This window comes from Phaeodactylum tricornutum, chromosome 1 (genome assembly GCF_000150955.2).
Source record: "Phaeodactylum tricornutum CCAP 1055/1 chromosome 1, whole genome shotgun sequence".
Lineage (NCBI taxonomy): Eukaryota > Bacillariophyta > Bacillariophyceae > Surirellales > Neidiaceae > Phaeodactylum > Phaeodactylum tricornutum.
In genome coordinates, this window is record NC_011669.1 from 1,184,993 (window position 1) to 1,207,192 (window position 22,200).

At 46.6% G+C, this 22,200-nt stretch overlaps 10 protein-coding genes across 10 annotated transcripts; 5 read left to right on the forward strand and 5 right to left on the reverse strand.

Moving 5' to 3' along the window:
• Positions 1-2,568: 2,568 nt before the first annotated feature.
• On the reverse strand, positions 2,569-3,135 carry PHATRDRAFT_8859 (predicted protein; the record flags this gene model as incomplete). Its single annotated transcript, XM_002177199.1, has 2 exons — positions 2,569-2,783; positions 2,847-3,135. Coding segments are annotated over 2 exons (504 nt in total), but the record flags the coding sequence as incomplete, so codon positions are not given.
• A 2,634-nt stretch (positions 3,136-5,769) lies between these two features.
• On the reverse strand, positions 5,770-6,006 carry PHATRDRAFT_9554 (predicted protein; the record flags this gene model as incomplete). Its single annotated transcript, XM_002177200.1, has 1 exon — positions 5,770-6,006. A coding segment is annotated over one exon (237 nt), but the record flags the coding sequence as incomplete, so codon positions are not given.
• Positions 6,007-6,759: 753 nt separating this feature from the next.
• Positions 6,760-7,873, forward strand: PHATRDRAFT_17545 (predicted protein). The gene is made up of 2 exons (XM_002176702.1): positions 6,760-6,843; positions 7,053-7,873. The coding sequence occupies exons 1-2, from the start codon at positions 6,835-6,837 to the stop codon at positions 7,827-7,829; spliced, it is 786 nt and encodes a 261-aa protein (XP_002176738.1). The 5' UTR covers positions 6,760-6,834; the 3' UTR covers positions 7,830-7,873.
• A 300-nt stretch (positions 7,874-8,173) lies between these two features.
• PHATRDRAFT_42807 (predicted protein) lies at positions 8,174-9,219 on the reverse strand (the record flags this gene model as incomplete). The annotated part of the gene is made up of 1 exon (XM_002177201.1): positions 8,174-9,219. Exon 1 carries the CDS (start codon positions 9,191-9,193, stop codon positions 8,174-8,176), a length of 1,020 nt encoding a protein of 339 aa, XP_002177237.1. The 5' UTR covers positions 9,194-9,219.
• A 184-nt stretch (positions 9,220-9,403) lies between these two features.
• On the forward strand, positions 9,404-11,406 carry PHATRDRAFT_42808 (predicted protein). Its single transcript, XM_002176703.1, has 2 exons — positions 9,404-10,083; positions 10,174-11,406. Exons 1-2 carry the CDS (start codon positions 9,412-9,414, stop codon positions 11,353-11,355), a joined length of 1,854 nt encoding a protein of 617 aa, XP_002176739.1. The 5' UTR covers positions 9,404-9,411; the 3' UTR covers positions 11,356-11,406.
• A 566-nt stretch (positions 11,407-11,972) lies between these two features.
• On the forward strand, positions 11,973-13,154 carry PHATRDRAFT_42809 (predicted protein). The gene has a single exon (XM_002176704.1). The coding sequence runs from the start codon at positions 12,050-12,052 to the stop codon at positions 13,019-13,021; it is 972 nt and encodes a 323-aa protein (XP_002176740.1). The 5' UTR covers positions 11,973-12,049; the 3' UTR covers positions 13,022-13,154.
• Positions 13,155-13,732: 578 nt separating this feature from the next.
• On the forward strand, positions 13,733-14,869 carry PHATRDRAFT_9020 (predicted protein; the record flags this gene model as incomplete). The annotated part of the gene is made up of 2 exons (XM_002176705.1): positions 13,733-14,174; positions 14,217-14,869. Coding segments are annotated over 2 exons (1,095 nt in total), but the record flags the coding sequence as incomplete, so codon positions are not given.
• Positions 14,870-14,885: 16 nt separating this feature from the next.
• PHATRDRAFT_42811 (predicted protein) lies at positions 14,886-16,278 on the reverse strand (the record flags this gene model as incomplete). The annotated part of the gene is made up of 1 exon (XM_002177202.1): positions 14,886-16,278. The coding sequence occupies exon 1, from the start codon at positions 16,233-16,235 to the stop codon at positions 14,886-14,888; it is 1,350 nt and encodes a 449-aa protein (XP_002177238.1). The 5' UTR covers positions 16,236-16,278.
• Positions 16,279-16,559: 281 nt separating this feature from the next.
• On the reverse strand, positions 16,560-18,494 carry PHATRDRAFT_42812 (predicted protein; the record flags this gene model as incomplete). The annotated part of the gene is made up of 2 exons (XM_002177203.1): positions 17,349-18,494; positions 16,560-17,271 (listed from the first exon to the last, which is right to left on the reverse strand). Exons 1-2 carry the CDS (start codon positions 18,314-18,316, stop codon positions 16,560-16,562), a joined length of 1,680 nt encoding a protein of 559 aa, XP_002177239.1. The 5' UTR covers positions 18,317-18,494.
• Positions 18,495-19,392: 898 nt separating this feature from the next.
• PHATRDRAFT_31898 (predicted protein) lies at positions 19,393-20,208 on the forward strand (the record flags this gene model as incomplete). The annotated part of the gene is made up of 2 exons (XM_002176706.1): positions 19,393-19,467; positions 19,528-20,208. The coding sequence occupies 2 exons, from the start codon at positions 19,393-19,395 to the stop codon at positions 20,206-20,208; spliced, it is 756 nt and encodes a 251-aa protein (XP_002176742.1).
• Between the last annotated feature and the right edge of the window lie 1,992 nt (positions 20,209-22,200).

Here is a 22,200-nt window from a genome sequence, read left to right on the forward strand (position 1 = left end):
GAAGCACCGGCGGTGTTGACTTATTCGTCGGTAGTGTCTAGAGAAAGTGTACGGATTGCATTTATGGCGGCGGCGGATGCGCAGAATGCTTATCTAAACGCGGATTGTCGGGAAAGTGTCGGGAAAGTGTGTACACCATTGCGGGTCCGGAGTTTGGTGCAGCTAGACAGGGGCTTCGAGTGTTAATTGTTCGAGCATTATATGGTTTAAAGAGTTCCGGTTTCGACCCTGCGTGGCGGATCCTGACGTTTGGTTGCGTCCCGCTGTCAAAGGTAATGGGGACAAATACTATGAATATGTACTCATTTATGTTGATGACATTTTGGCAGTTTCAGAGAAGCCGGATCGGATTATGGAAACGTTATCAGGTCTCTATAAGTTTAAAGAAGATCCGAAGACCCGGAAGAAGTATGGTCCTCCCAATCATTATTTGGGTGCTAACGTTGGAAAGTATAAATTGCCAGGAGCTACCAAAGAGCATTGGTATATGAGTTCGGACGACTACGGGAAAGCTGCGGTAACTAATGTTGAAAATGAGCTTTTCAAAGTTGGGCAGAGGTTTACCACGCGGTCGGGACACACCGTTATGTCGCAATCATACCATCCGGAATTGGATGTATCACCAGTGTTGGGAGCGGAGAAGGCTAATTATTACCAAAATCTGATTGGAATCTTGCGATGGGCAGTTGAATTGGGGCGGATTGATATCTTTGCGCAAGTGTCGATGCTGTCGCAATATCTCGCTCAGCCCAGGGAGGGACATTTGGATCAAGTGTTCCACATATTTGGATATCTGAAGGTACATGGTCGATCTAAAGTTGTTTTTGACGATACATTTATTTTGTGGAAAGACAAGTTTACTCAGTGTGATTGGCAGGATTTCTATCCCAACGCGAAAGAACCGATTCCAGGTAATATGCCGGAGCCTCGTGGAAAGGAAGTTCAGTTGAATGCTTTTGTTGATGCTGATCATGCGGGTGACCAGGTGACGCGTCGTTCGAGAATGGGTGTTTTGATATTTGTGAACAAGGCACCGGTGATATGGTTTTCGAAGCGACAGAACACTGTGGAAACGTCTATGTTTGGTTCGGAATTTGTTGCGATGAAGATTGCAACGGAGCTATTGATTGGTTTGCGGTACAAACTTCGAATGATGGATTTGCCTCTGGATGGACCGGCAAATGTTTTCGGGGACAATTAATCAGTAGTTACCAATGCGTCGCGATCGGAGTCGGTTTTGAGAAAGAAACATGTTAGCATTTGCTATCATCGGGTGAGAGAAGCGTGTGCGGCCGACATCATTCGGATTGCTCATGAGAGTACCAAGACAAACTTAGCGGATTTGCTAACGAAGAATTTGGATGGTCATGGGATTCAAGAACTAGTTTCGAGGATCTTGTATTGACTTTATTTGGGTCCTTTGCTTTGGAAGAAGCATCGTACCTCCCACCATGCGGAATTGCATTACAAGAGTGGGTTTCTGTGAGCGTTGTTACAACGTGGATATGATTTTTATATTTGTTTTTAAAGACGGTTGTCGATTTGGTTGTGATCCCAGGAGCTGGACGGATTGTTTGGTCACCTTATCATTCTGAGTTACGAATTATAATGTGAGGGGACTGAGCAAATCCAGTGGCAGTGGATCTGGTGATGTGACATAGGTAATATGTCACAACCCCTATAATTTAACCTTGTGTTGCGTATCATCACGTCCTGTATGGAATGTACTGTAAATATGGACCTACGTATCCACTACGGTGAGATTAACAGACCTACTAAGCACATACCTAGGTGGCGGAACCAGATGGCTAACTTTGTCTCCAGATTCTGCGTGTAAATTTTCACTTATGGTCGCTTTTTTCTTTTTACGCGACGGAGGGATTTTGGACGGTTTACAGTAACTGAACCAACCATTAGCCGCTTCCTCGTTTTCGACCCATAACAACAGCTAGGCTTGTAAGTCACGTTTTATTTTACGTTATAGGGACCAAAAAATTCTTTCTCATGGAGAGCTATGGAGTAGATACGCGAGAGGACGTGCCCTTTAGCTAAAAGCTAGAAGAAAGGAAAATCTCCGGTTTCGCGTATGAGTGCAATATGAGGTAGAGTATGTAGAATAAAGATATAATAGGTTCCTTGCGAAGAATAGATACTGCTAGATTTTTACCGTGCAGACTAACCTTCTAACCAGACTACCGCAGATATTGCTTTTTCGGTAGCCCAGCTTGGCCCGTCAACTTCGAATGATAAAGATGGCAAAGGAACAATTTGCTTGGCACACTTCTTTCTTTGTGGAAAGTTCACTGTATACTTAAGGGCATGTAGATCAATCGAGTGTCCGCTATGAAGGAGTTGCGACGGCGTGAACGATTCCATGATGCCAACCCTCCCTTCACAACAACGGCAAGCCGCCCTTGCTGCATAGGTGTCGCGAGCATTCACTGTCAGCGATATTTCGGACTCATGCAAAAGCGATGGGGATGCTCCTTCGTTCCTTTCGACTTCTCCTGCCCTCATAAGGAGCTCAATAGCTCGATCGTTCATCTGTGAAGCCTCAGACTGCAGTCCACCATACTGAGTATCGTTGACAATCGGATATCCAAGCATCTGCAAATGAACCCTTAGTTGATGATTTCTCCCAGTGATAGGCTGGCAAGCAATGACCGAGACATTTTCTGCCTGATTAAAGTCCACTAGCTTGAACACGCTCTTTGAAGGTTTCCCAGCGGAGTCCACAATTCGCACTCCGTTGGCGGGATCCAGCGTATGTACCGCTGCATCTACTTCAACAACGCCATGTTTCTGTCTCCAAGATACGCAGCTGCTAGAGACGGGCGCAGGGAAACAGTGCATTTCACTATTTGTTGATGGAAATTTTCCATGTACCCTCGCAACGTAGAGTTTGTCGACGGTTCCTTCGGAAAGACACCTATGAAATATACGAGCAACAGCAGAGCTTTTACAGCAAAGAGTCAACCCGCTTGTCACTCGATCGGTTCGGTGTACAGGCTTTAGCGAGCCGCATTGAAGCCCAACTTGAGCCTCTACCATTATCGTCAAGGAATTCGATAAAAATGGGCCGGCTGGGTGTACGGGGACGGAGGATGGCTTATTGCACACATAAACTGCAGCGTCGGAGTCGGCATTCAATCCGTATTCTGCGGCCACAAGTGCATGTAACTGAATCTTTGTTACAATGATTTTTTCGGGGACGATTACAGGGGCTTCATGCCAGTGAATCACTCTGCTCACAATGTCGGATGGTTTGAGCTGTAGTTCTACACATTCTAGCAGCGACACAGCGCGGTCATTCAATCGTAGCAGACCATGCTCTAGTATTTTTTCAAGAGCACCTGGCTTGGATAGTCCAGGGAATTCGTTTGTGACCATATCGACGATTGAATGTCCGCACCACTTCGCTTTAACAAAACAATTCAAAATTCTTGTGAAGTTTGGCGGGGCCCTGATTCCCGTGTCAGGATCTCTAAAGGCAGATGATGGGAGCCGCAGCTCTGAATTGATCTGTAAAATCTGACGTGCCTTCTTCTTTGGGTGTACCGTCTTGGAAAGGACAACTGTCGCTACAGCATTTTCCCATACTTCATATTTTAGCTGAACGGTAGCCCTTTGATCACGTATCTCTTTCCTTTTCAGTCCGTGAAACCCCCAGCAATCACCAGAGCAGTCCCAGGTACTACAGTTACGACACTTGGGTCGACAGGGTGCATTTTCCACATCATTGATGTCTTCACCGAGCCCCATTATGTGTTCATCGATACGAGCAATCTGTTTCAGCAATGTTTTACGCTTTTGACGAAAACGCCGTCCAATTGAAATGCCCTCAAAATGACTAAGAAGCTCGCTGCGCTGTTCATTCAGTTTCTTCTTATCAAAGTATCGAAGATCTGTAAAATAACAGGTTTTCAAATGCAAATGGTTGACACAGTGATATTCCAATATGTCGTCTTGGCAATTCTGACAGACCAAACACGGTTCCCGACAAACTGTGCAAACGCAGTGAGGATCAAAACAATCGTAGGATCGGGAGCAGTTCACGCACTTTCCTATAGTGTCGCTCAATGCTTGGTCATCATAACTTGCACGCTCCACCTCTGTTTGTTGGTCTTTTCCCAGCTTTATCTCTTCCCCTGAAGCAGCTTGTCGACCGTCAAAAACAAAATTTTTTCCTTTCCAAATATCATTGGCGGCACCTCCAAACTCCTCGAGATATTTATGAATACCTCCCTGTAAATGTTGGACAGATTTTACGGAAGGAATTTCCTTTCTTATGTACGCGGAGGCCTAAGGCGACGTCACCAATTTGCTATCAGCATCGGGTTTTGCTAAATGTAAATTCAGACAAGCACTATTTGCAAGAATGTTGCAGCGTACCTTTTCACACCGAATCCCTCCCGTACAATACATCAGAATCTTCTTGTCGCGAAGTATAGTCCCATGCTCTTTTACCCATCTTGGAAACTGACTAAATGTCGTGGTTTTAGGGTCAATTGCGTTTTCGAAACGACCAATCTGGTACTCTTTTGTGTTTCGGCAATCAATTATCACCGTATCGCGGACAGAAGAGTTCAACACTTCTTCTTTCCACTCCTTGGGATTTAAGTATCCTTTACCGGTCTCGTCGAGAGAAATTGAGGACAGGATGCCGCCAGTTCCAATCAATTCGGTGACCAGCTTAATGTTTAAGTCGGGAAATAAGGGCTTCTGCTCGGTATATTGAGACCATTTGAAGTCTTTCGGGCAGTCCATCTGCAGTTCTGGCTCACTGATGCGTCTAAAAAAGGACTTGCTTTCTGACCAGAAGGATGTCACAGCATTGTAAAGAACGGAATGCAGGGAACTGACCTTGTCTCTGGAACCAAGAAGCGCATACGTAAACGCTCTCACATTGTCATGTAAACCAGCCAGCGTCCCATTGATCCCTTCTCGTTTCGAGTATCCTATTAGGATCCTACCTTTGAGATCCAAAGCTCGACACAGCTTCTCAAGGATGCAACGATAAATTTTTGTGATCTCTCTGTCTGCTGACAGGGGGTGGTATTTGTAGAAGAGAATAACATGCTGACTACTTGACAAGGTTGTTTCTTTCGCTGATGCTCCCTCTCCCATCATTTTGTTGATTACAGCAGAAGTAACGTTTAACCTTTCAGACGGCCCTGGTGCAGCAAATGCCCGTATCTACTGGTTTTCTCTTCGGTTCAGGGTTGCAAACACTTTACTCTCATCCGTACATTTTCATGGTTATCTTCTTGACTGTAAGCGACCATGGTACTTTTCGTGTTTCTGGTTGCTCTCATAGATTTTCGTCTGTTCGCCAGCACAATCCTTGCAGCATTTTTCAAGTAGGCTCTACTCACAGTTAAAAATAAGTTACAGTTAATAAAAATTGACTTGTGTCTCCAGCTTCTAGCCTTGACATGTAAATTCTCGCTTCTTGCTCACAATTTAGACAATGATTTCGTTTCTTTCAAAAGGCGGAGTCGCAGATTGAAAGAGAAGTTCTCTTGGTTGCAGTCGTAGGACAATCAGACACTCTGATGATTTGCTCTCCAGCAATTTTGGATTTTACCCGAATTGATTGGTGTGCGAACCGATCAAATGGTTTGCTGACGACGATAGATGATCTCGTTTCTTCATGCTCTTTGGTATAGAACTTAACCAAACTAAGACTATAGACAATAAAAATTTTAGCTACAGATTTGTTCACGATCAACGTTCGAATAGGCAATCTGGTGAAAAAATATATATTCTCTAAATCTGTCCCTTTGGCCGGATGATTTCTCGAAGCATAAAGTGCTTGTGCTTCGAAAGCCTGTGGCATGGGGTAATCATGACCAAGTCGCCTATATTCGCAACTTCTTTTTCATCGTGTGCCATAAACTTCCGAGTGTACGTCATCTTTTTCCTGATCTTTGGAACCAAACGATACCGTTTGACAGCCACATTGATTGTTTTGTTCATTTTGTCCGACACAACAGTTCCCAAAAGAGCACCGCGCGGAAACTTGCGTGGCGGAGAATGGATCAAACCCCAGCCAGGAATTGTTGAAGTATCGGCCAGTTCTTCGTTGGACATCTTCGAAAAGTCTTCGTCAAACGGGGTCAATGGAGCGCTCGAAAATGGGCGATGGCAGATGGCCAGGGATTTTTGAGCGGTAGCGGTAACAGTCAAAGCTGCACGGACTGTTACATTCGAGAGCGTAGCAAACTTAGACAGGGATGTACGCTGCAAGAAGCTACAAAGAGTCTGAATGGATGCCATTTGAAAAGTATCACAGGCGCTGAAAATTAGCAGTGATATGCCGCAATGAGTAGAAATTAGAAAATCGGTGACTTTCTGGGCAGTTGCTTCGAGAAGATCCCGGAGTGTTCCAGGGTTGCTGCGTGTGTGTTCTTTGCTGAAATCGGGCCGGCAAATCAGTCAAGTTGCCTTGCTTTTACGTCCTTGCCTGGCTTCCATTAATGAGTTTCCTTTGATTACGCGACAAAGGGCGTCGTTCTGATGCGGAGCGGTGTCGCAATGTGTTGACTCTTTTCTGATAGTGAGGCTCCGTCGGTCGACCCGGCACAGTCCCATATCGTCAAATTAGATCGTGTTGATGATGTCATATACGTCATCATCCGCTGTGTTTGGTATGTCTAAAAGACCAGTAGGTCCGAATAAAGGACAGACGGGGGCCGCTTATCGCATTACTAAAAATTGCTGGGCAGCCAAAAACTGGGGCCTCTTACAGTCAACCTGAATTGCTGCGCCTCTTCATCATCTCGCCTTTACTCGCTTCTGGTAGAGTTGTTGGATTGACAAAGACGATACATCATGGCCGTTGTAAGTCCATCAGATGCTTGAACCTGTGTACGGAGATGAAGAGTTTCTACGGAGAAGACGGAGAATAGTAAAGAGAATAAATATGACTGGTAACGGGACAAAATGAGAATGGTTCCTGTCCGCTTAGTCGCTGATGAGCGCAGCGGAAGTAATTTGTGTTCATACACAAATTGTGGTTTTCTAATGTTTTACTCTTCTTTCGTGAACAGGGAAAGAACAAGCGATTGACAAAAAGCAAAAAGGGTAGCCGCAAAAAGGCGGTTGACCCCTTTTTGAAAAAAGAATGGTACAAGTTTGTTGCGCCGTCTCTCTTCGCCACCAAGGATGCTGGACGTACTCTAATTACCAAGACGCAGGGTACTAAAATTGCCTCCGAGGGCTTGAAGGGACGTGTTATTGAAATGAGCCTTGCTGACCTGAACAAGAACGAGGCTTTGGCCTACCGAAAGATCAAGCTTTGTGTTGAGGATGTGCAGGGATACAATTGCCTTACCAATTTTCATGGCATGGACATGACCCGTGATAAGCTCTGTAGTCTTATCCGAAAGAAGCAGTCTATCATTGAAGGCAGCGTTGATTGCCGAACGACCGATGGATACACTGTCCGTATGTTCTGCATTGCCTTTACTCGCCCGCAGGAAAACCAAATCAAGAATACATGCTACGCGAAGTCCGCCCAAATCCGTGCCATCCGTGCCAAGATGGTTTCTGTCATGAGTGAGCTCGGAACGAAGGGAGATCTCAAATCTCTCGTCAAGGAGCTCATTTCTGCTCCCATTGGCGATCAAATCGCACGAACAGCTACTTCTATCTTTCCCATCAAGGATTGTTACATCCGTAAGGTGAAAGTGCTTAAGAAGCCCAAGTTCGATGTCACTGAACTCATGGAATGGCACAGTGCTGATGAAAAGACAGCAGGCGATGTCGGTACTCCGGTCGCGCCGGTTGAGGAGACTGGTCTTGCCGGAAGTGGTGGCCGCTTGTAAGAGCTTACAATAATATGAAATAAATTTGAACTGTGGCAAACCTCAAACTTTTTATCTGTTGACTTCTTCATCCCGAAAAATCACTTTGAATTGTTTTTGAATTGAGCTAATGTATCTGTAAGCAGATTTGATTGCATATGCAAAAGGCAACGGCAGCAGCAGATTGATGCTGTAGGTTTCAATTGACTGTCCATTGGAAAGCAGTGGTAACTTGCGGGGGCACTCCAGAGATTTACCTTTGCAGATGGTGATTGTTCCTTTGTAAACACTATTAGATAGCCTCCCCCCTGCTACAGCGTATCAATGATCAATTGACATTTGAAGCTCTAATCAGCTTACAATTTCTATCGTTTTCGTGTTTTTCTTGTCCGCTTCTTTGGAACAAGCGGCTTATTGGGCGACACCCATCGATTTTTCTGTAGTTCTCGGAGTCTAGTATCCCAGTCGAAGACAGTCCTCTCGTAGCCTTCCGGCACAGGGTTTTCAGCTACATATTTGTCAACCTCATCCTCGTCCGCTATGTTGAGATCGTACAAACGATCTCGACCAGTCCACAAAGCCTCTAATTTAAGTGCTCGACGCATTCTTTCGTCCTGTAGGTGAACGATATAGTTGTGGCAGTCAACGACGACCCACCCTTCGTTGGGATCGTCCGAGCATTCGGCTCCGAGTTGCGCTCCTACGACACCACGCTCTTGCAGCTTGCGCCGACGCAACTGGCGAACAAGGGCATCGGCGAGTTTGCGCAATTGGACAGTACTTGTTCCGGTGACGATGATCATTCCAATAACAGCACCGCCAAATCGTTTTTTCTTAGGATCGTCTAGAACGACGATAATATCTCGACCACCTAGTGCTTTCAAACACGCAGCAATTTCATCCTTTGTGAACAGAGTGAATTCTTTGACAGCTATATCCGACGCTTGCTGAATCTTCAAAGCTGCTTCCGATGGCTTGACCATATCGAATCCGTCATCGCCAAGAACAGACCTTCGGGTTTGCAACCAATCAACAGTCTCTTCACCCTTTGCTCCAGTGCCATCAGAAGCGTGATGTTCTTGTTTCGATCGTGCCTCTTCCTCGTCTAGCTTTTGCAGAGCTACTTCCAACCGACGAAGAGCCTCTTCTTCATCAACATCTTCATCGTCTTGCTCCATCCGTGGCGTCACGTACAGATGGGATTGACCCTTGTCTCCTGATAGGGGTTGTTCAGGTGGAATCCATTCGTCGAATTTGGAATCGTTTCTTTGATTTCCAGTCGAAAAGAAGCTGTTCCGTATGTACCACTGAGAAACACGTTGCGATGCAATACTTGTCTTCAAGATTTTTGGCCCATTGGCAGTAAAAACCCGTCGGGTTGCCATGGCTTCCAGCCCCAAGTGAGGTCGTGTGGCGTTTTGTTTCGCCTTGACAAGTCTCTTAACTTTTGGGGTAACTGTAAATTCTCGGGTTTCTTGACTCCAAAGTTCTCCGATAGAATTCAGAATCCAGCACCGTAGAGCATATCCCTCATAGCGATTCGAAAAAGTCTATAAAATAGCGTACGACGACGGACGCTTGCACAGCTCCCAACTCCCGTATAATGACATCGACTTCAAACTCGAATAAACCTGCATGCCGTTTGGAAGACAGATCGAACACTGTCATTGTTAGAGAGACGCTCAGTCCTATCCTAGGCTCTGCATGCTTGAGCTTCGCACAAAAAATCATTCAAGGGAAGTTACGAAGGCGACGACATTGTTGCACCCCAGTCAACAGGAATAGAGCTAGAAAGCGGAAACATCGATTCGGAGGGGAGAGGGAAACAAGCCGCCAACTCGCGATGGTAGCCCAGATAGCCTTGGTACAGATCGACGGTATAAGCGTAGAAGAAATGCAAAGACCTGGAAGCGACGCTATCAGCAAGCCCATAGCTGACGAGGACGAGTGGGTCGTTTCCTGTCGATGCGAATCGGCCAAGGCTGTCTCGACATTATTGAGCTGTTTGCAGCATATTTCCGGTAGCAGCAATTCGACTAGTCGAGATGTCAACCGCGAACGCTTGACTCAAAGCCATCGCCGGAGTCGTGGATCATCTACCAACACGATGCAACCGGTTACTGTCTTTTGCAGTCCATCCTCATTGACATTTCACGTCTCGGGTAGTTCCAAACAAATCCAAGCCTCGGTGGATATTCAGGCAGGATTGTTTTCCGAATATCGTGTCGTAACCCCACCTGGGGCTTCGACAGAAGCGTGGCAAGCCGGAGGGGAGGTACGTGATTTCCTGCCACAAATAAGTGTTACGCTCTGGCTTTCTTCTCACATTCCAGTTTTCCGGATCCTTGTTCAAATCGGGGCGAAGTTCTGTGTCAATCTGTCAACCGTCGTCGAATGCCTCCACCTTTTAGGGACTCAGAATCTGGATCATACAAAACTCTTCCTTTCGTACAATCTGACACAAGAGCTCTTCAAGATTGAGCTGCTAGAGGAATCGGGTGTTTTATCTACTACAGCTATCCCAGGAATGCTGACACCGGAAGATGACATCGGCAACTCATTGGCGTTGGCCTTTCGCTCTTCTCCAGTAGCAGCTCGTATAATTGTCAAATCAGAGACCTTAGGAGAGATCATTACCGAGCTGGAGTGCGTGACAGGGGCGTCTTGTGCCACTTGTGCTTTGGGACCGAATGGGCTGGAAATGGCGACGGTGGGGCATTTGGGAGAATGTTTGGTTTCGATTCCAGCCCGCGGAAGCCATGTAGTTTCGCTAGAACTGTCTAAGACGGAAAGTGCTAAGGCTCGATCATACCCATTGAATTCGTTCTTGGGGAGCATGCGGGGATTGGACATTGCGGAAGAGACGTGTATAACGATGAACACTAGTGGGATGATGGCCATTCAGCATCAAGTCATTGACGCAAATGTTGGCGATGGCAATCCGAACTTTGTTGACTTTATAATGGTATGTCTCGAGGATGAAGACGACGAGGATGACGACGACGAGGATGACGACGCCAGTAACCAAAGTGCTGCAGGTGTTGGGCCATTGGAAAAACAGCACGTGTATCCGGGGCGGGCGCAAGTAGAGCAGCAGGAAGAATCTTCTTTCGGCCTTTTATCCCATGCAACTCAAAGTACAACACACAGAACCAGAGACCATGACACGGATGAAAGCGACGACGACGTCGACGACCGCGAGACAAATGCAACGCTGACGTCAACTTCTGTAACACCTCTATTCAGCAGCGTCATCGAAGACTCGCAGGATCAAAGGCCCCGCGATGATTTTTCTTCTCGTTCCGTTCGTCCTAGAACTATATCTCAGCCTCGCCGAGATGGACGCAACACACGAAGTAAAACTCGTCAAGACGATTACAGTCCAAGCGAACAATCGCGCAATTTGCTAGACGAGACAGAAGCTGACGAGGAAGAAACAGAAAATCAACTCGACGTTACTGCTCCCGTGTCCCCTCTTCACCATCCATACCGGGGTGACACTGGTGACTGTTCATCACCGGAATTGGTTTATGGAAGACAACATTAGTCCGAGGTAGAAAATAGAAGAAACTAACATCATTAGGACTGATTACACTCTACTCTATCTCATTACTAGTTCTTTTGTCCCACGCCGAGCTCTATAAGGCGGACTCTCAATGCAAATCACTCCGAAGTTGCGGGCGGATGCCTGTGACTGATTCAAAGAGAACGGGGTTAGGAATTGGCGATTAACACTCGACTAACGTAAGTCGATTTCTAACATATATTTGCACGCACTTACAGCCACGGAATAACAAGACCCAGTGTCAGTGATTGGGTTCTTACTCTTTGCAAAACCGTCTGGGTCGGAATTTTGGCGAAGTTTTGTTTTCCGACAAAATTTATATCGGAGTCTCGAACCGCTCTGAACAAACTTGAACAATGATCTGCTCGCCCATGCCAAATTTCTTGCATTTATGAAGAGAAGCAGATGCAAAAATTACTTCAAGATGACTAAGCACACCATGTTACTTATTGCACATATTCGAAGACATAGGAAAAACGATCTCATTGGTGCTTACCAAAAATTTGCAAGACTAGTAGCATCTGGTTTCTGTACCATTGACTGTGAGAACGATTCCTTACTATTAGAGCTACTGGTCAACAGTCCCATAAATTGGAACTGGTGAACGGAGACGGCACTGCAAGCCAAGGCGGGCAAAAAGATCCTTACGGATTGTGCTAATGCAATAAGCTGAGCAATGGTTGCATCGCACGAAAGCGAGGGTAGCATGGCGTCCGTCGCCCCTACTGCAAAGATTGATAAAGATATCAGTCGACCGGCTTCGCCCCGTGATGTAGCTTGCAGCTCGATGGAGATGTTGGCGCGGTCCATGGAGCCCTCATCAAAATCTTTCTTGCCAACCGCGAAACCGTTTTTTGTCATGGATTGGTTGGACCGAATTGATGAAAAGGACTTGGAATTAGCGCGCCAGATTATAACGACTCCAGGTAGGGCTCTTTTGACCGATTTCGGTAAGGAAACCAGCACGCGAACAGTGTCGCTGGCAGGAGCTTCTCGAAAAGATTTTGCTGGTGAGCCTTCAAAACCTTCGGAGCATCCTCCCAAACAGAAGTTTACGCCCCGATCGCATTTCCGCAAGCGAGGAATCGCCGTTGGAAATGGATGGAACGCTAAAGGCTTGCAAAAGGCCAAGGAGGGGAACTGGGAAGATGCGCTGTCATGCTGGGAAAATGCTCTCGAAATTCGTTCGCAAGTTTGCCTGTCTCTGGTAGATGTGGCCAATACTTGCAATAATATCGGCATTGCCTTAGGAAAGCTGAACCGATTTGATACCGCAGTTGAACACTTGGAGCGTGCTCTCGAAGTGAGGGAAGCGCTTGCGGAAGGAGCAGATAACCAGGCAGAAATTGCCACAACGTTACACAACATCGGAAATGTGTACCAGCAGGCAGGCGAGTTTGGTAAAGCGGAAGAGTACTTTGTAGAATCTAGGGACATGCAAATCAAAGTCCTTGGACGAGATCATATACATGTAGCCCGAACCTTGGCAGCATTGGGCAATGTTCGCTACCAGGCCAACCGAATCCCGGAGGCTCGGAAAGCGTACTGGGAAGCCTTGACCATCTTCCAACACGTTGGACTCCCTGAGGCTGATATTGAGGTGCAGTGTGTTTTAGGAAACGTGCAAGAGATTGACAAATCGAAATAGAATTCACACGCGGAAGAATGATTATTGAGAGTTGAGTTTCCTAACTTTTACGTGAGGAAGAACATCAATGTGACAGGACGCTAAAATAACGATTAGAACTAGTAGAGACTCAAAACATTAAAGTTGCATTCTAAAGTTCCTCCACTGTAAAGCCAGCTCTCTCGTATTGGAAGCTATTTCATATCAGCAAATGATTCCCAGACTGATTTTTTTCTTAGCGATGGTGAACGACCCGCCATATTATTCTCAGTTTACATCAAAGATACTGGCAGCTTGTGCGTTTGTTTTTTAAATTCGCTGTCTAGCTCTCTACGTATTGACCCTACGTGAGAGAATAGAAATAGGTAGTTCTTCAAAAGAAATTCGAAAGTGACAATAGTACGCATCCTCTGGGACGGAAGGCCTGACCTTGAACCATCACAAATGCTCTGTTCTGGCCCGTCAAAAACAAGTCTGACAGTGAAAAAGGAATGAAGGAAATTGGCGGTATCATATACATCCTTCGACTGAGAGTGAATGAGTTCGAAGCACCGTTGCCTTTTTTTATTGCCATCAGCTGGGTACCAAGCACCGCCAGCCTATACTTCCCCACAAACTCACAAAGTCAACCGACACGAAACAGCAAAAATGTCGCTGGTTTGCCACGAAGTTTTGTCGCCTCCGGTTCGCACTATTGGCCACGGTGAAGAAATTCTACGGTTTCACGGCCGTGAGCCGGCTTGGCAAGTTGCCTTCTCCAGGGATGGCCGATATTTGGCCGTCTGCTACGGAGCAATCGAACCTTGCGTCCGGATTTGGAAGCAGCAGTCGCCCTTTCATGAAGATAGCGGGTGGATTCTGGACGCGACGCTAACGGGCATTCAAACACGGACGATCCGATCCATCGCATTTGCACCCATTCGAACGCCGCTGATCCTAGCCTCAGCATCATTCGACGGCACTGTTGCGGTATGGGAACACTACCCTGCCACAAATGGAGCACTAGTCACAGCATCAGCAAAAAGTCCATCAGGGGTGGACGAATGGGAGTGTACGGCTCAGTTGGAAGGCCACGAGAGTGAAGTCAAGTGTGTGCAATGGAATGCCACTGGGTCACTTTTGGCAAGCTGTGGACGCGACAAGACCGTTTGGATCTGGGAATGCTTTTTGCCTGGTGCTATTGGTGGCCCCAGCGCAGCCCACCCGTCACCGTCAGGCCACAACTCTGGTGGTGGTGATTTCGAATGCATCGCTGTCCTTCATGGTCACGAAGGTGACGTTAAGTGCGTACAATTTACAAGTAGTCACGACGAGTGGGGCGACGGGGACGAGATTTTACTTTCCTCTTCATACGACAATACTATCAAGTGCTGGGCCGAAGACGCCGGTGATTGGTACTGTGCGGCCTCGATTGAAGACGTTCATTCTTCAACTATTTGGTCATTGGCCATGTCTCCCAGTGGACTACGGATGATATCGGGTTCCGACGACCAGAGCCTAGGTATTTATAAATGCTATACAGCTTCCGAGAAGAAGAGACACTTCCCTGACGAAGGCAAAAATCGGAACGGCCTGTGGAAATGTGTGGGGCATCTTCCAGATGCGCATTTGGCAAGTATATTTTCGGTTGCGTACGCTCCGTCACGGGCCGGCCACGGACGGATAGCAACGGCCGGGGCTGACAACCGGATACAAATATTCCGAGAGGTGTCTGGTAGCGTTTCTGATCAACCTCTTTTTACCGTAGAAACATCGGCTACAAATGAGCTAGGAGATGTCAATTGCGTAAGTTGGCACCCTTCAGATGGCTCCATCCTTGCCACTGCCGGCGATGACGGATCCGTGTGCATCTGGAAGTTTAACTTGTAGCAAATGATTTTTATAATTAAATGGAAACTATTTTAGCCGCAAACCACTTGCCGAATTCCTCATCGCCTCCAACTGACTGCCAAATCGCGACCGGAGTATGACCGCCAACATCCGGGAGGGCCGCCCTTTTAAGTTCGTCCTTTGACAATCCAGCACCGCCTTCAGATTCAAGCTGAAGCATCCACCGGATGACGTGTCTGTTCATTCGCTGCGCCGACTTGTGTAAAGCGCAGTGTCCCTGTTTCTGGACCTGCATAAAAGAAATATTTTGCGACTGCAGAAACCGACATAAGGCACGCACTTGCTCTTCCGATACATTTTGAGTCATGGCTATCCAATGAGAGGCATTGCATCCCCATTCGTTTTCCAATGCCACGTTCGCTCCTTGTTCGACCAAATACTTGACAACTTCAAGGTAACCACCAAAGCACGCCAAATGCAAAGGTGATGTACCGTCACCAGACGTGTCGTCTACCTTACACCCTTCCTGTTCTACTAAGAAGCGTATGCAATTCAAATGACCGTTCCGGGCAGCGTAGTGTAAACAGGTCTTTCCATCCCGTCTGCGTCGGGTCTTTTCCGTCGAGAGAGTCAGATTTGTTCTGGTTTCACTCGAAGCTGACCTCACCCGATTTCGTTCTTCAAACAAATATTTCAAACAAATCAAATGTCCGCCTCCAGCTGCCCAGTGCTCGGCCAGAGACCCGTGCCGATCGCGAGTATCAAGAACAGCATTGAGTTCGCACCCACTTTGCGCACTAGAACAATCGACCATCTTTCGAAGTTGGACTAGGTTACCTTCAGATGCGGCTTTCAGAAATTTAGGAAGGCTTTCGCGATAATTTTGAACGTGCTGTCCTTTGCGATCAAAGCCTGGTGGAACCAAGTCCTTTGAGCTGACCATATTGCCTTTCAAAGCATTTGCATCAATGTTTTGGATGATTCGGATCACTTCCAAATCCCATGCCTCTACTTCTTCGTGAGTTGGCTTCCATGTTACGTCATTTCGGGCCTCGGACGAATCCCTTCCACATATATCACTCATGTTGGACGAAGGCTCCCGCTTTCGCTCGGAAAGTTGCCTCTCCAGTAATCTGCGGCGTTTTTTACGTTCTATTTTCCCTGGCTTCCACGGCGTATGCACAGCGTGAAGATGAGACGCGATACCACGACCGAGAGCGTATTTCTTGACGGAATGCCGTCCGCACAAAGGGCAGGACGTCCAACCGGACACGGATCCACGACCCCCCTTGGACAACACCATGGAGGTAGTGCCTTTGGCAGTACCGAGTCGCCCCAATACGTCAGCCTTGCGCTTCCGACCGGAAACCTGCTTGCCGTTATCGAATTCAGAGTCGCCTGCCATTGATTCTAGATGTATGTGATCAAGACTACGCTTGTCGGTAATCTACAATTGATTGGAAATATATGTGTGGAACAGATAAGGGAAACCCCGCCCTTTCAATTCGCTATGGAAACCCGAACTTTAAATCCCTCCGTGGTCGCAATTGCAATAAGTTTACTGCTAACAGTAACAGACTTGTTTGCCAATAAACGTGAAATATAACAGTGAAACGCCTATTGCTCCGAAAAGGTGACTATATTACTAATTGTAACAGAAAAGATGGTTTGAATGTAAATTTCCGAAGCTGGAAGAAGAGTCCTCGTACTGCATGAACGTCCGTACCCTTTACTTTTCCGGGATGTCGGAGATTTGATGATGTATCAAATACATTGCTCCCAGCTTACGAAGAAGTAGCTGCATTAGAACACAAGACGCCACAATACAGCATAAAACCTCCGCCCCCGTTACCCACTGGCTTAGAGTTCCAGTAAAGACTAAAAGTCCAATGCGAGCCGCCAGTAGTGCAATTCCTTTGCCATTGTAGGTTCGCCTTTGTTCACACAAACAGCGATCCTTGCTCTCGTCGACACCAAGGTGAAGAACTTCCATAACATCTAGGGAGAGAAAGACAATACTGAGGGAGCCGCAGAATATATGGGCGGCTTTTTCCTCAGCTTCCTCTACAGAAAGACCACTCCCGCCCTCAGCCAGTTGTCGACTGTAGGAGCTATCAAGCTCGAAGTTAGTCAAAAAGAAAGTAAACGCTGCTCCCAGTGACACCAAAGCACACGAGTAGATCTGATTCACTGCATTCCATAAGATACCAGCGTTTTTGTGTCTGCGCATAGCATGAACATTGGGGTCGTGTGGTTGGGATCGAAAGTGAAGGATCTGGAGCAGAATCACCAGTAAAATCCCAGAATAAAATGTGATATAAAAATCTGACCCTTCGTCAGGAATATCAACAATCAAAATGCTGAAAATTGACTCCCCGAGCATAAGCATTATCCACTCTCCGTTTCTGTGAATCACAAACGCTATATTCAAAGGGACGGTGCTAAAATGCTGGACCGGTTAGAACTGGCAACTTGAAGACATACACACTGTTGAAAGCTGTAGGGGTCATGTACTCACATTTCTTTGTGCCGACCACCCGCCGGGAAGAAAAAAGTGATCCAGACAATCAACGCCAAAACAAATCCAACATGGCCAAGAAGACACAATAAGATTGGAATGTTTCTTGTAAAGTTGGGCCCCGCTTCTTGGAAAGTAGAATCTTCCGTAGCACTGTTGACCTCGTTGTCAACTTCGGCCAAATCTCTTGTACTTGCACTTGTATCCCTGCCGAAGTATTCTATTCCTGCTAACACGGCTCCAATGCCGTACACAAGACCTGGAATGAGCATGCGGCAAATCTGGTCGAACGCAGCTTTTTTGATAACTCGTTGCCCAACTCCACAGTAGTAAATATCTGCGTACAGACCGATTACGAGAATGCGCTCGATGACAAGACATGCGCAAAAGACAAGCATGCTACTGTTTTCTGAGGAATTCGACATGATCTCTACCGGTCGAATGTGCAAAATAGCTAGTGCGATGATGCAGAGCATCAACGTTTGATACACTCGATGGAATAAATCATCTCCATTGACAAATCGCGCATCATACGACGTCTTGTCCATCCAGAATCCCATCACAGGAAGAAAAGTACCAGCGGCATACAGCAAACCTTCCTTGTCTGGCTGCTGTATAACAATATTGGAAACGTTGTACGTAGCAGCAACGTAAAACAGATCAAAAAACAAGTCCCCCCAATTCACTCGAGGGAGAACCTGAGTTTCACCCCATCGTTGACGCTGCATGGGAGGAGCATAGAATTGAACTCGCCCAGGATGGTAAGTGATGTCATAGGGTGCATCTTCAGCTGAAACCCCCATTCTGCGTTGCATGCGACGCTCGCTTTCTGCCGACGGCCTCTGGCTGGCATGCATATCGTCGCTGGCTTGTTTGGGAGGTCCTTCGTCTTCTAGATTGATTTCATGCTGGCTCTCGTTGATAAAACCAACACAATTTACTGCATCGCCCGGAGATGGCTTCTCCATTACAGTGATTACGGCTTTTTAATACGTGCTTCGCCGAAAACTGTACTGTGAAACCCTTCGAGAGATATCAATGTTTTGAAATGTCAGCTTCTGGATCCCAAACCATGGAATTATCTTTCGGTCTCACGACGAATCCAAGAAAACGAGAAAGTTCTAATCAGAGCGATCGACGGTCTAGTGTCTATTCTACCGGCCCTTGTCCTCAGCTGAGGCAGGCATTTGTCCTCAGCTGAGGACGCAAAAATAGAGAAACAAATGGGCCAAATCCTGTAGACACGGTACAAAACTATACAGGTAAAAGGGATTTTGCTATGATGGTTAAGAAACACATTTTTACCATAAATACTAGGAGTTACTTGTATCCAATTAGTACTATAAAGTCTTTAACTACCATGCAAAGTAGTCAGGTGTTGGGCAAAGCATGGCTGCCCTCCCGTTAAGTAGCAAATCTATGATTCTTTGCCTTCAATTGACACAAAAAAAATAAGTAAATGGGCGAAATCCTGTAGACAATCCTGTAGACACGGTACAAAACTATACAGATAATAGGGAATTAGCTATGATGGTTAAGAAACACACTTTTACCATAAATACTAGGAGTTACTTGTATCCAATTAGTAAGATAAAGTCTTTAACTACCATGCAAGGTAGTCAGGTGTTGGGCAAAGCATAGCTGCCCTCCTGTTGTGTAGCAAATCCATTGTTCTTTGCTTTCAATTGTCGCAACATCTTTGGATACAGAGCAAACATATGTGGTCTTCTTGGAACACACGAAACACCTTCCCTGCTGTCTTTGGTTTTTAATAGTACCATCTTTGTTCTTTCTTTCTTTTTTTGGTGGGGGTAAGATGTGCATAGAGACCACATTGCGGCTCTCCAGTTCTTGAGATTGTTGGGCTGTCCTTGTCCAACTCGCTCCCCTAGTCCAGGCCTTGGCCGAAGGCAAACTCACGGCGGCCGATTTGCACTCGGTCGAAATTATGGGTGGCTCGACCCGCATCGGTTCCGTCAAATAGGCCCTCACGGGATTCCTCACCAACAGTGGAGCCGGCGCGGCGGCTACGGAAGTGCTCTCCATGACAATCAACGCCAACAAAGCCGTCGCCCATGGCGCGGCCCTGCAATCCGCTATCCTGTCACCCCGGTTCAAGGTCCTTCCCTACAACATTCACAAATTCTAAGCCTGGCCCTTTCAACTGCAATGGGACGAGGACGCCAACGACGAGGCGCAAGGCATGGAAGTGGACGCCATCACGGGTGCCCAGCCGACCAATGCCGTTGTCATGTTTGACCGCAGTTTGTCCTTTACCATTGTGCGTCGAATGACATTGAAACGGAACCAGGGAACCTTCGCCGTGCTGGCGGAATACAATAAAAAGGCCCTCGAATACGGCTTGCTGGCTTTTGGAAACGCAATTGCGACCTTTTCCGTGCAGGCGCCCATATCCGAGGAAGCCAAAAAAATTTGCGTCAACGTCAAAGAGGATATTCACGGTATCATCCAACTGAGTTTGGCACAACTGATGGAAGAGATTGCCAACAAGGAGGAATCCGAGATGTCGGATCCTTCTCCCCTTAAGGATGGTGAGGAAGATGCCGCTCCGGAGAACAAGAAGAAGGTGAAAAAGACCAATTTGGTCTTTACCACAACGCGTCCGTTGGATTGGACCGATGGCAAAATTCAAAAGGCGTGCCAGGTTGAACTGGCCATGGCGCTCAAGGACAAACTCGTGCAAGGACAAACTCGTGCAAGAACCGTCCGACAAACGTTACAAACTCAAGGCCTATATTTACGGTATGCGGGACAAGGTTGGTTTGGATTCGGCTCTGGAATTGTTTGGTACCGACGCGGAAAAGGCCGCCTTTACTACCCAAAACGAAGCGATGGATAATTGTCAGAGTCTTGACCAATAAGGTCACCAACTGAAGTACGGATATGGAAGTGCCTAATATAGACATGGCCGTTCACATCCAGCCGGGTTTTTCTTTTATTCACATACCACTCTGTTTGGTGCACTGTGGCTATTGGGTTTTCGGACTCTGTGTCAACCAGGGTTTCGACAATTTCGGCCACCGGGCTATCAGGCTCTGTGTCAACCGGGGTATCGGGCTCTGTGTCGACCAAGGTATCAGGCTCTATGCCAGCCAGGGTTTCAACCATTTCGGCTACTGGGGCTTCGACCATTTATTCCATCAAGTTTCCGGCGTCAAAGTCTGCTTCTGCTGCCCGCAAAGCCTCTGCTGCTCTTCCTCAATTAAGGACATTTCTGGCAGTACAAATGCCTTTACACTCCGAATGTTCAGTGTGTTTTCCTGGAACAAATCCTCTCCAAAATCATAAACTGCTGTTATCAAAGTAGAGGTACGCCCGGTTGAAAGGGATACAGGGGTGGTCATGACGTCTACAACCATTCCAACAAGTTGCTTGGTGTGTTTGTTGGCGCCATTTCTCCATGCGCACTCGCTCAGATGCACAACATGACAAGCCTTTGCCGTCACCTTCCCTCCAATTTCAAGCCTAGGATCCCTCACTGACATGTCTGACAATGCACCAAGCCTAACTTATATGACTCAAACCAAGTATTGGGGATGTAATGGCCATTTCATTGACGTCCAGACAAGCCATTTTACCCGCCAAAAAATTTTGAAAAAAAAAATCCATGAAGTTTCCGTTGACGGTCATTTCTCTGTCACTTTTTGATATTAAAGCTTCCTACTTTACCCCAAGACGTTTTAGAGCATGCTGAAGACAACGGTAGCGGTAACTTTCTTTCATAATGATTTCTTTGTTTATTACCATAGGTCTGAAAAGTGACCTCACCTGAGGACCAGTCCTCAGGTGAGCACAGAAGTAGAATAGACACTAGCTGTTGATCAAACTCCTGGTAAGGACAACATCTCACCAGAAGTTCAATCGCCTACTGCTAAAAGACAAGTCGCTTCCGTCCCACACACAACGAATCACAGCCCCACAGTCCCTACGAATATCCAAGAGTACAATGTAGACTCATAATCTTCGTAGTTCATCATTTTCCTCAACTGTGATCTCCATCGTCGTTTTGTGTTCTTCAATACTAGCACTTCGGTGAGAATTTAAGACATGGTAATTGACAACCTGCGAGTATTTTTGCGTACCAGCAACATGGAAAACATATCTCTGCCATGGACTTTCGCATGCAAAGGAAACAGCTGGCAGGAATGGGTCAGCTTCGCTAGTCGTAGGACACTGCCCAGACAATATATCAACACTCCTATGTCGACTGGCCGTTTTATACGCTACAGTATATTTGAGATAGATATGGTCTTTTAAGAACGAAGCCTATGACATACGTTGAGAATGTATTTGCTATGTCGACTTTTCAAATTCTTCTCGTCCAATAGATTTGCAGTTAGAATAAGTACAATCATTCCTCTTAAAATTGATGAGTCCAAAGTGACGTCGTTGTTTTTTTTTCACAGCAGGATCCAATTATTGCTAGGGTTCTCGATTTTCGACACGTTACTTAGGTGAATTCTGACGCGCACTTGAAAGAGAAGGTTGCTGACGAAATACGAGTGATAAATTGGACACAATTTGTCCGTCATGTTGTCGGACGCGAGCAATATTGGTGCTACGTACTGTCGATTGTTGTCGTGGAAGACTACCTACTACTGCTCTCACTGTCAGTCCCAACAAACACACCAATCGCTCCCCGTGGCCGTGAGGTGAAGAAAGGGACTTTCACCTGTCGGTAAGCGCTGTACATTTCCATCTTTCATCACAGACACACCGGATTCTTGTCGACACTGCTTGCGTATTCGAAAGCACAGGGGATTCTATGGCAGCACCAAAAGCAGAAGTGAGTTCTACCGTTTTGTTCTTTGCCGGATGCGATCTTTTTTGT

What these genes read in the sequence shown, in the direction of transcription:
- PHATRDRAFT_42809 (XM_002176704.1), top strand. Translation starts at nt 12,050, where the DNA reads ATGGTTGCATCGCACGAAAGCGAGGGTAGCATGGCGTCCGTCGCCCCT.
- PHATRDRAFT_42808 (XM_002176703.1), top strand. Translation starts at nt 9,412, where the DNA reads ATGACATCGACTTCAAACTCGAATAAACCTGCATGCCGTTTGGAAGAC. An exon ending in CGTGGCAAGCCGGAGGGGAG is followed by an intron (nt 10,084 to 10,173) that starts GTACGTGATTTC and finishes ATCGGGGCGAAG; the next exon opens with TTCTGTGTCAATCTGTCAAC.